We start from the raw sequence: 12,762 nt of genomic DNA on the forward strand, positions 1-12,762 counted from the left end.
ACCTGTAGCCCGTGTTGTACCCATGCTTCTAGTTACTATGTGAAAACATGAACCCTTAAGGTACGAGTATTAACCCCTTCATGACCCAGCCTATTTTGGCCTTAATGACCTTGCCGTTTTTTGCAATTCTGACCAGTGTCCCTTTATGAGGTAATAACTCAGGAACGCTTCAACGGATCCTAGCGATTCTGAGATTGTTTTTTCGTGACATATTGGGCTTCATGTTAGTGGTAAATTTAGGTCGATAATTTTTGAGTTTATTTGTGAAAAAAAACGGAAATTTGGCAAAAAATTTGAAAATTTCGCAATTTTCACATTTTGAATTTTTATTCTGTTAAACCAGAGAGTTATGTGACACAAAATAGTTAATAAATAACGTTTCCCACATGTCTACTTTACATCAGCACAATTTTGGAAACAATTTTTTTTTTTGCTAGGAAGTTATAAGGGTTAAAATTTGACCAGTGATTTCTCATTTTTACAACAAAATTTAGAAAACCATTTTTTTTAGGGACCACCTCACATTTGAAGTCATTTTGAGGGTTCTATATGGCTGAAAATACCCAAAAGTGACACCATTCTAAAAACTGCACCCCTCAAGGTGCTCAAAACCACATTCAAGAAGTTTATTAACCCTTCAGGTGTTTCACAGCAGCAGAAGCAACATGGAAGTAAAAAATGAACATTTAACTTTTTAGTCACAAAAATGATCTTTTAGCAACAATTTTTTTATTTTCCCAAGGGTAAAAGGAGAAACTGGACCAGGGACGTTGTTGTCCAATTTGTCCTGAGTACGCTGATACCTCATATGTGGGGGTAAACCACTGTTTGGGCGCACGGCAGAACTCGGAAGGGAAGGAGCGCCATTTGACTTTTTGAATGAAAAATTGGCTCCAATCTTTAGCGGACACCATGTCGCGTTTGGAGAGCCCCCGTGTGCCTAAACATTGGAGTTCCCCCACAAGTGACCACATTTTGGAAACTAGACCCCCCAAGGAACTTATCTAGAAGCATAGTGAGCACTTTAAACCCCCAGGTGCTTCACAAATTGATCCGTAAAAATGAAAAAGTACTTTTTTTTCACAAAAAAATTATTTTAGCCTCAATTTTTTCATTTTCACATGGGCAACAGGATAAAATGGATCCTAAATTTTGTTGGGCAATTTCTCCTGAGTACACCAATACCTCACATGTGGGGGTAAACCACTGTTTGGGCACATGGTAAGGCTCGGAAGGGAAGGAGCGCCATTTGACTTTTTGAATGGAAAATTATCTCCATCGTTAGCGGACACCATGTCGCGTTTGGAAAGCCCCTGTGTGCCTAAACATTGGAGCTCCTCCACAAGTGACCCCATTTTGGAAACTAGACCCCCCAAGGAACTCATCCAGAGGCATAGTGAGCACTTTAAACCCCCAGGTGCTTCACAAATTGATCCGCAAAAATGAAAAAGTACTTTTTTTTCACACAAAATTTCTTTTAGCCTCAATTCTTTCATTTTCACATGGGCAACAGGATAAAATGGATCCTAAAATTTGTTGGGCAATTTCTCCTGAGTATGCCGATACCTCATATGTGGGGGTAAACCACTGTTTGGGTGCACGGCAAGGCTCGGAAGGGGAGGCGTGCCATTTGACTTTTTGAATGGAAAATTAGCTCCAATCGTTAGCGGACACCATGTCGCGTTTGGAGAGCCCCTGTGTGCCTAAACATTGGAGCTCCCCTACAAGTGACCCCATTTTGGAAACTAGACCCCCCAAGAAACTTATCTAGATGCATAGTGAGCACTTATAACCCCCAGGTGCTTCACAGAAGTTTATAACGCAGAGCCGTGAAAATAAAAAAATAATTTTTCTTTCCTCAAAAATGATTTTTAGCCCAGAATTTTTTATTTTCCCAAGGGTAATAGGAGAAATTGGACCCCAAATGTTGTTGTCCAGTTTGTTCTGAGTACGATGATACCCCATATGTGGGGGTAAACCACTGTTTGGGCGCACGGCAGGGCTCGGAAGGGAAGGCACGCCATTTGGCTTTTTGAATGGAAAATTAGCTCCAATCATTAGCGGACACCATGTCGCGTTTGGAGAGCCCCTGTGTGCCTAAACATTGGAGCTCCCGCACAAGTGACCCCCATTTTGGAAACTAGACCTCCCAAGGAACTAATCTAGATGTGTGGTGAGCACTTTGAACCCCCAAGTGCTTCACAGAAGTTTATAACGCAGAGCCATGAAAATAAAAAATAATTTTTCTTTTCTCAAAAATGATTTTTTAGCCCACAATTTTTTATTTTCCCAAGGGTAACAGGAGAAATTGGACCCCAAAAGTTGTTGTCCAGTTTCTCCTGAGTACGCTGATACCCCATATGTGGGGGTAAACCACTGTTTTGGCACACGTCGGGGTTCGGAAGGGAAGTAGTGACGTTTTGAAATGCAGACTTTGATGGAATGCTCTGCGGGCGTCAGGTTGCGTTTGCAGAGCCCCTGATGTGCCTAAACAGTAGGAACTCCCCACAATTGACTCCATTTTGGAAACTAGACCCCCAAGGGAACTTATCTAGATGTGTAGTGAGCACTTTGAACCCCCAAGTGCTTCACAGAAGTTTATAACGCAGAGCCGTGAAAATAATAAATGTGTTTCCTTTCCTCAAAAATATTTTTTTAGCCCAGAATTTTTTATTTTTGCAAGAGTAACAGGAGAAATTGGACCCCAAAAGTTGTTGTCCAGTTTCTCCTGAGTACGCTGATACCCCATATGTGGGGGTAAACCACTGTTTGGGCACATGCCGGGGCTCGGAAGGGAAGTAGTGACGTTTTGGAATGCAGACTTTGATGGAATGGTCTGCGGGCATCATGTTACGTTTGCAGAGCCCCTGATATGCCTAAACAGTAGAAACCCCCCACAAGTGACCCCATTTTGGAAACTAGACCCCCCAAGGAACTTATCTAGATGTGTGGTGAGCACGTTCAACCCCCAAGTGCTTCACAGAAGTTTACAACGCAGAGCCGTGAAAATAAAAAATCATTTTTCTTTCCTCAAAAAAGATGTTTTAGCAAGCAATTTTTTATTTTCACAAGGGTAACAGGAGAATTTGGACCCCAATATTTGTTGCCCAGTTTGTTGTGAGTACGCTGATACCCCATATGTGGGGGTAAACCACTGTTTGGGCACACGTCAGGGCTCAGAAGGGAAGTAGTGACATTTGAAATGCAGACTTTGATGGAATGGTCTGCGGGCGTCACATTGCATTTGCAGAGCCCCTGATGTGCCTAACCAGTAGAAACACCCCACAAGTGACCCCATTTTGGAAACTAGACCCCCGAAGGAACTTATCTAGATGTGTGGTGAGCACTTTCAACCCCCAAGTGCTTCACAGAAGTTTATAACGCAGAGCCGTGAAAATAAAAAATAATTGTTCTTTCCTCAAAAATTATGTTTTAGCAAGTAATTTTTTATTTTTGCAAGGGTAACAGGAGAAATTAGACCCCAACAGTTGTTGCCCAGTTTGTCCTGAGTACGCTGGTACCCCAAATGTGGGGGTAAACCACTGTTTGGGCGCACGTCGGGGCTTGGAAGGGCGGGAGCACCATTTGACTTTTTGAACGCAAGATTGGCTGGAATCAATGGTGGCGCCATGTTGCGTTTGGAGACCCCTGATGTGCCTAAACAGTGGAAACCCCTCAATTCTAACTTCAACACTAACCCCAACACACCCCTAATCCTAATCCCAACTGTAGCCATAACCCTAATCACAACCTTAACCCCAACACACCCCTAACCACAACCCTAACCGCAACACACCCGTAACCCTAATTCCAACCCTAATCCTAACCCTAATCCCAACCGTAACCCTAATCCCAACCCTAACCACAACTGTAACCCCAACACACCCCTAACCCTATCCGTAACCCTAACCACAAGCCTAATCTTAACCCTATTTCAAACCCTAGCCCTAATTCCAACCCTAACTCTAATTCCAACCCTAACCCTAAGGCTATGTGCCCACGTTGCGGATTCGTGTGAGATTTTTCCGCACGATTTTTGAAAAATCTGCAGGTAAAAGGCACTGCGTTTTACCTGCGGATTTACAGCAGATTTCCAGTGTTTTTTTGTGCGGATTTCACCTGCGGATTCCTATTGAGGAACAGGTGTAAAACGCTGCGGAATCCGCACAAACAATTGACATGCTGCGGAAAATACAACGCAGCGTTTCTGCACGGAATTTTCCGCACCATGGGCACAGCGGATTTGGTTTTCCTTAGGTGTACATGGTACTGTAAACCTGATGGAAAACTGCTTCGAATTCGCAGCGGCTAATCCGCTGCGGATCCGCTGCCAATCCGCGGCCAATCCGCTGCGGATCCGCGGCCAATCCGCTGCGGATCCGCGGCCGATCCGCTGCGGATCCGCGGCCCATCCGCTGCGGATCCGCGGCCGATCCGCTGCGGATCCGCGGCCCATCCGCTGCGGATCCGCTGCCGATCCGCTGCGGATCCGCTGCGGATCCGCGGCCGATCCGCTGCGGATCCGCGGCCGATCCGCTGCGGATCCGCGGCCGATCCGCTGCGGATCCGCTGCCGATCCACTGCGGATCCGCTGCGGATCCGCGGCCGATCCGCTGCCGATCCGCTGCGGATCCGCGGCCGATCCGCTCTGTGTGCACATGCCATAACCCTACCCCTAACCCTATCCCTACCCGTAACCCTAACCCTAACCCTACCCCTAGTTCTAACCCTAGTTCTAACCCTAACCCTAGTGGAAAAAGAAAAAAAAATATTTTCTTTATTTTATTATTGTCACTACCTATGGGGGTGATAAAGGGGGGGGGTTTATTTATTATTTTTTTATTTTGATCGCTGTGATAGAACCTACCACAGCGATCAAAATGTACCTCTAATGAATCTGCCGGCCGGCGGGCGCACTGAGCATGCGCCCGCCATTTTGGAAGATGGCGGCGCCCATGATGGAGGCGGACGGGGACCGGGAGCCTCGGTAAGTATAAGGGGGGGGAGATCGGGGCACGAGGGGGGCGTCGGAGCACGGGGGGGTGACATAGGAGCAGGGGGGGAGCGGGCAGGAGGACGGGGGAGCGGACAGCAGGACGGGGGAGCCGGCAGGCGGACGGAGGGGACCGGACCCTATAACGGAGCACTGGGGGGGCGATCGGTGGGGTGTGGGGGGGTCACATTAGTGTTTCCAGCCATGGCCGATGATATTGCAGCATCGGCCATGGCTGGATTGTAATATTTCACCAGTTTTTTAGGTGAAATATTACAAATCGCTCTGATTGGCAGTTTCACTTTCAACAGCCAATCAGAGCGATCGTAGCCACGGGGGGGTGAAGCCACCCCCCCTGGGCTGAAGTACCACTCCCCCTCTCCCTGCAGATCGGGTAAAATAGGAGTTAACCCTTTCACCCGATCTGCAGGGATGCGATCTTTCCATGACGCCACATAGGCGTCATAGGTCGGATTGGCACGGGTTTTCATGACGCCTACGTGGCGTCAAAGGTCGGGAAGGGGTTAAAGAGGTAGTCTAGGATGAGAAAAACAGGTCTGCCTTCTTCCAAAAACAGTGCCACCCTGTCTACAGGCTTTGTCTGGTATTGCTGCTCTGCGATATTGACTTGAATGGATCGGAGCTGTATTACCTGACAAAGTCTATGGACAGAGGTTTTGCTATTTTTGTGTAACCCCTTCCCACTGATTTTAGTTTCTGAGCTTTCATTAATTTTCCTTCCCTTCTTCAAAGAGTCACAGCTATTTTATTTTCCCGTCAACAGTCAAAAGGACGAGGTGCCTAGTCCGAGAATCAGGACCCTGCTGGTGCCTGCCCACTTGCGGTGCTAGACTGGTCCCCCTACACACACAGGGAAAGACCTCTGAGTCCAGCTGAGCGGGCAGGGAGAAGCTGCTGGGAACGCACCTCTTGGACTAGTCACTTCGAGTCCCCACCGCGTTTTGAGTTTTTTATCGGAAACGCAGCGGCACGTCAGAGTAAAACACATACGAGTAGTGTGCAGGGGGTGGTGTCGCACTGATGCAGTCCATCCGTGGGTGGCAGGAATCAGTTAACAGGTTCCCTTTAAGCATTACACATACAAAACTAATGTTATAACATTGACTACTATGAACCAATGCTCCACTGGCCAAAGTGACCTACGGGGAAATAGTGATACCCCAACAATCAGAACTCCATTATATAAACCCAGAAATATACCACAACATGGTAATAGTATGGGACAGAAATAAAAGCCTCCTTACTGTAATCTCTCCATTCAGAGAAAATATCCTACTAATACAGAAGGATCACCAGGAGAACAGAAGGTGAAGTGACACAGTGATCACCAGGAGAGCAGAAGGTGAAGTGACACAGGGATCACCAGGAGAGCAGAAGGTGAAGTGACACAGTGATCACCAGGAGAGCAGAAGGTGAAGTGACACAGTGATCACCAGGAGAGCAGAAGGTGAAGTGACACAGGGATCACAGGAGAGCAGAAGGTGAAGTGACACAGTGATCACCAGGAGAGCAGAAGGAGAAGGGACACAGGGATCACCAGGAGAGCAGAAGGAGAAGTGACACAGGGATCACCAGGAGAGCAGAAGGTGAAGTGACACAAAGATCACCAGGAGAGCAGAAGGTGAAGTGACACAGTGATCACCAGGAGAGCAGAAGGTGAAGTGACACAGGGATCACCAGGAGAGCAGAAGGTGAAGTGACACAGTGATCACCAGGAGAGCAGAAGGAGAAGTGACACAGTGATCACCAGGAGAGCAGAAGGTGAAGTGACACAAAGATCACCAGGAGAGCAGAAGGTGAAGTGACACAGTGATCACCAGGAGAGCAGAAGGTGAAGTGACACAGTGATCACCAGGAGAGCAGAAGGTGAAGTGACACAGTGATCACCAGGAGAGCAGAAGGTGAAGTGACACAGTGATCACCAGGAGAGCAGAAGGTGAAGTGACACAGTGATCACCAGGAGAGAAGGTGAAGTGACACAGTGATCACCAGGACAGCAGAAGGTGAAGTGACACAGGGATCACCAGGAGAGCAGAAGGTGAAGTGACACAGTGATCACCAGGAGAGCAGAAGGTGAAGTGAAACAGGGATCACCAGGAGAGCAGAAGGTGAAGTGAAACAGGGATCACCAGGAGAGCAGAAGGTGAAGTGACACAGTGATCACCAGGAGAGAAGGTGAAGTGACACAGTGATCACCAGGACAGCAGAATGTGAAGTGACACAGGGATCACCAGGAGAGCAGAAGGTGAAGTGACACAGTGATCACCAGGAGAGCAGAAGGTTAAGTGAAACAGGGATCACCAGGAGAGCAGAAGGTGAAGTGACACAGTGATCACCAGGACAGCAGAAGGTGAAGTGACACAGGGATCACCAGGAGAACAGAAGGTGAAGTGACACAGCGATCACCAGGAGAACAGAAGGTGAAGTGACACAGTGATCTGATCGCACCACTGTAGATATGTCCCACCGGGGCATATGGACATTATACATGGATGTCCCTACAAGAGTCGGGGCAGGTCGGCACTAAGTAAGACTGATGATGGCGGATCTGGACCGTCCTGGTATTACGTGATCCACTTGAACGTCTGGTATATAAATACTTCAAGGTTCCGGGATCGAGTGATCAGCGGATCACCATGTGGTTATCTTTGAAGTAGGAGTTGCATTTATGAGACAAGTGCTTTAAGAAGAAGCAGCTTTGGGAAACTGATCAGAGATCGGCCATTGGGAAGCCATTTCCTAAACTATAGATCAGAATCAACACAGATATCATAAGATGAGGTGAATAGGGACAAAAACAAAAAACCTACTAGTAGATCTGCCCATGCCATATACACACCTGTGAGAAAGCGCTGACTCATGTATAGGGGTAATACTTACAATCTCGTCCCCCGGTAACCAGTAGCCCTCCTGCTCGATCCCAGCTTTGGAGCCCTTACACCCCACGGTCAGCGTCTCCACTATCAGGCCGTCTTTTACAGCAAGGCTGAGCTGGCGAGTGATTTCCTTTGGGTGCATGCCGTGGACACGGGTCATGTACCTGGTGGGTCACAAAAGGGAAATAATGGTTAAACTGATTACCAAATCACGGAAGAAGATCAGCTGCTGACTACAAACAGACGAGCCAGCATTACATACATTATATCCCTCCAAACACTGGGCAATCTGATAGATGAAGGGCAGGGAGTTTGAAGACATGGGCATCCGGCAACTGCCCTACACATTCCTAAATGGTAAAGGTTTCCGCATGGTTTACATGGATGACTATGAGCCCGGTGACTTGGGACAGTGGTGGAACATTCCCGCGGTGCCTCGGCCACACATCAGTAAGGTGCTCCGGATATAATGGGGATTACGAGAGCAATGACATTTTGTACAATTCCCGGATGATTAGCGGCTGAGCTGAAACAATAAATCTAAGGGTGGATTCTGACTCGTGAACCTTCTCTGATTTCTTACAAAACAAAGCCAACCAGAGATACGGCAGAATAACACAGCAGTCAGAAGTTTTATGTTTAATTTGATAAGTCTGGATTTAAGAACTTCTAGATAGTTTAGTGGGGTCCTACGGCTGAGACCACCACCGAATGCTAAAACTCTGTCCTATTTGGGTGGAGCGGCAGTGCGTGTGCTCAACCCTTAGTCTCTCTTATCCTCGATCCTATAGAGAACATCTCAGTCAGTGCTATAGATGTTCTGTGCAATGGCGGTCCAGCATGTGCATTGCATCCAAACAGAGGACAGAAGCCCCCATTCTAGTGATCGGTGGGAATTTTGCCAGTGAATAGATTTACTTATTCACGAGTAGCATAAAAAATGAGGGATTTATTAAAGGGATTGTCCAGCCTTAGGGTTCACTGTATGTGACTGCAGACTTGTGAATCCTCACAACACGCAGTGTGCCCACTGTCATGATTCTTCGGGGCAGGTGGGTACGTGACTGCAATTATGTGATTTGCATGCATGTGTCGACTTCATGTGCACAGTCTCACTCACTCCAAGTAAATGGAGCGAGGTTGGACACTCCTGACAGCACACACTGTTCACACTGTAAGGATTTACAAGTCTGCAGTCACGGAGTAACGGCAGACGTGAGCCCCCAAGCCTGGACAACCCCTTTAAAGATTTTTGGTCTGATTCATCATTCACAATTTTATCGGAGTCACTTTTTTGTCTTGTGGCGTTCGTTGACATTTTTGCATCAAATTCTTCAAATTGCACATAGCTTGTGAATTTTGTACAAAACAAAAAAAAACGCTCTTCATTTTTCTCATTTACCTTTTCTGAACCCTTTTAAAACAAAAAGTCACAGGTTCTGCTAAAGTGTCGCAAAATTCGCTAGAAAAATTCAGACACACACAATATCACTTACAAAGGGGGGGGGGATGATGGAAAACACCAAAAACTAAACGAAAAGAATGTACAAATACAATAACAAATTGGGTCTTATGTGCTAGAAAACTCGTGTATAAAAGCTGCAAATTTTTGTGCAATGAGCCTCCTTGCAGAAAATGGGTGGGGTCAGCAGGAGGGGCGTGGCCTGACAGCTCGACAAATTCACTATAATTTATGCCAGAAAGTCGAGTACATTCTCTGACTTTGAAGCTCAAGCAGCACAAAATATGAGCCAAATTCATAAACAGGCTTGCGCTTCTTAAAGGGAATCTGTCAGCAGGTTTTTGCTATGTAATCTGAAGACAGCATGAGATAGGGGTTAAAACACAGATTTCAGAGATGCCTGTCTTATCAAGCGCAGAGGTTTTGGTTGGCTTTGATTGTTCTAGCACCAGAAGGTTATCATTGCTGGACTCAGCAGCGTGTGCATGCTAGTCTGACACGCCCCCTTCTGTGATAGGTACCTGTCTATGGACACCGCCTGGTGTGGGCGGGGTTAGCTCACTCAGCTCTGCTTCATGCGAAGTGTAAAAACTCTGATTGTGTCACAACGGCTGCACCCAGTAATCTAACTGATACATCGTTGGATTCAGCTTCTCTTTGCCTACATTATGCTGCTCTCACATGAGGCAGCAAAAACCTGCTGACAGATTCACTTTAATAAATTTGGCCCCTCTTTCTGCAGCGTAGTTTCCACTATGACTGGTGTATAACATACTTGATTGATTCCCTCCATAGTTTTCCGGCTACAGCCTGGAATAAAATGGACAACATACTGTAGATTTATACCTGAATTCATGTTTGAAGCAGAATAGGATTTAGTTGTGTAATTTTGGGCTCTCTGAAAATATCCCAGAAGGAAGGAAATTAAATTTTGCCGCCTATATATAATTTACTACTTGTTTTGGAGAGGCCGTTTAGAGGACCGGTGAGAGCGATACACCACTGAAAGGGAAATATTTGCCCAGTAGCTTTTAGCACAAATAATTTCTCTTTAATGAACCTGCTTCCATTTCCCAACAAATATTTCAATTATGAGGTTGAAACAGCGCCCTTGTGTACACCGTAATCAATAAGCAATAAATTAGCAGACGAGAGGATGGCGGGGTGCCAAGAATTCAGTCACTTCCCAGCCTACAGGAAAGAAAGTCGGGTATGCAAGCCCAAGGACCCCAAGCCCAGCGCCATCTTTGTGGGTAAAGCCAATTTTGAAAAATCACAATCCCCTATATATAATTAAGGAGAGAGATCCTGCCCTGCGTGGTGCTATCCTTACACCGGACGGCTCTTGACATGACAGCTCGGCTTTAATCTAAAAGTGGAATTGATTTCCCACAAGTATTTCAATGGGATGTGATGACTTATGAGAAAGACAAATGGTGACTTACTTAGTAATTCGATCAATGTTTGCAATCTGCTTCTGATTTCGGATGACTTCGATAGCCGTCCATAAGTACTGGATGACTTTTGTATCCGCCTGTCGCCTCTTTGTTAGACGAGCCATGCTCTTGTCCGGTTTCATCGACCTGCTGAACAATATAGTGATACAGAAGTCATTCGTTAATGCAGGGTCCTTTAATTGCACGTTTCCCAATAGTCAGTGTTGTATATGTATGTGGGTTCAAGGGAGAACGTTTCTTCTTGTGGAGAGTGCCAAAACTGTGTAAGGAGGCTTATAGACCATGTAATTCTCCTCTGGGAATTGACACATACTTATACAAATAACCTCTTCGGAGAAGAAGAGGACTTCAACTCAAGTGCCAACTATTGGGTGTAGCAATCCTACAAGTCAATATATACCCTTTAACAAGCATTGCTACAGGATTCAGGATAAGAATCCAGAAACGCTATTTGCAAACACATGTTTCGGGATGTTTGCCCTTCCTCAGTGCAAATCAGGAGATCTGCTTTGGCGGGGTGAGAAGCCTCAGACTGGGGCTTGGTACTCTCCACAAGAAGAAACGTTCCCCTTTAGGGTATGTGCACACGTCAGGATTTCTTGCAGAAATTCCCTGAAGAAAAACGGAAATTTTCTGCAAGAAATCCGCTTTTTTTTTTTTTTTTTTTGTTGCGTTTTTTTTTGCGTTTTTTTTTTTTTAGCATTTTGCAAGCGAAATTAGTTGCAGAATGCTAAAGTTTTCCAAGCGATCTGTAGCATCGCTTGGAAAACTGACTGACAGGTTGGTCACACTTGTCAAACATACTGTTTGACAAGTGTGACCAACTTTTTACTATAGATGCTGCCTATGCAGCATCTATAGTAAAAGATAGAATGTTGAAAAATAATAAAAAAAAATAAAAAAAATGGTTATACTCACCTGCAGACAGCCGATCTCCTCAGCGGCGTCCGTTCCTATAGATGGTGTGTGTGTGCAGGACCTTCGATGACGTCGCGGTCACGTGAGCGGTCACGTGAGCGGTCACATGAGCGGTCACGCGACCAATCACAAGACCGCGACGTCATCACAGGTCCTTCACACACCATCCATAGGAACGGAAGCGGCAGCATGCACCGCTGAGAGGCGGGAAGACTCCGGGGGCCATCGAAGGTGAGTATATCACTATTTTTTATTTTAATTCTTTTTTTTTTACCAATTATATGGTGCCCAGTCCGTGAAGGAGAGTCTCCTCTCCTCCACCCTGGGTACCAACCGCACATGATCTGCTTACTTCCCGCATGGTGGGCACTCCTAGTTGTGCGGAATCCCCGCAATTCTGCAAATTTAATGAACATGTTGCTTTTTTTTCCGCAATGCGATTTTTTCGCGGAAAAAAATGCAACATTTGCACAAGAAATGCGGAATACACTGTAAATAATAGGAGGCATATGTAAGCGTTTTTTCACGTTTTTATAGCGAAAAAAACACGAAAAATACTGAACGTGTGCACATGGCCATAGACCTACAGTCAGAGGCCGCTCACTTAGCCAAATCACATCTCTTGCTTTGCACTGAGGAGGGGCAAGTACCCCAAGACATGTGTCAGAAAACAGAGTTTCTGGTTTGGATTCTTATCCTACCGTTACACTAAGCGACGCTCCAGCGATATAGACAACGATCCGACCTAAACTAGATCGCTGGAGCGTCGCTGTTAGGTCGCTGTAGAGACGTCAAACACAGCAGCTCCAGAACGATGCAGGAGCGATCCAGTGACGTAACGGCGACTCACTTATCGTTCACGCTCCATGTAAAAACATTGCTGGCATCGTTGCTTTTGCTGTCAAACATGACGATACACGCCGATCTGACGACCAAATAAAGTTCTGGACTTCTAGCTCCGACCAGCGATATCACAGCGGGATCCAGATCACTGCTGCGTGTCAAACACAACGAGATCGCTATCCAGGACGCTGC

General features: G+C 46.3%; 1 protein-coding gene across 1 annotated transcript in view; it reads right to left on the reverse strand.

The window, feature by feature from the left end:
- Positions 1-12,762, reverse strand: part of ZMYND11 (zinc finger MYND-type containing 11) — a 72,034-nt gene that overhangs the window by 36,584 nt on the left and 22,688 nt on the right. The window contains exons 2-3 of the mRNA XM_077268552.1: positions 10,798-10,938; positions 7,895-8,054 (exon numbers count right to left, since the gene is read on the reverse strand). Of these exons, the coding sequence (XP_077124667.1) occupies positions 7,895-8,054; positions 10,798-10,931 (294 nt within the window). The 5' untranslated portion in view covers positions 10,932-10,938. The remainder of the gene's footprint in view (positions 1-7,894; positions 8,055-10,797; positions 10,939-12,762) is intronic.

Source organism: Ranitomeya variabilis, chromosome 6, assembly GCF_051348905.1.
Source record: "Ranitomeya variabilis isolate aRanVar5 chromosome 6, aRanVar5.hap1, whole genome shotgun sequence".
Classification (NCBI taxonomy): domain Eukaryota; kingdom Metazoa; phylum Chordata; class Amphibia; order Anura; family Dendrobatidae; genus Ranitomeya; species Ranitomeya variabilis.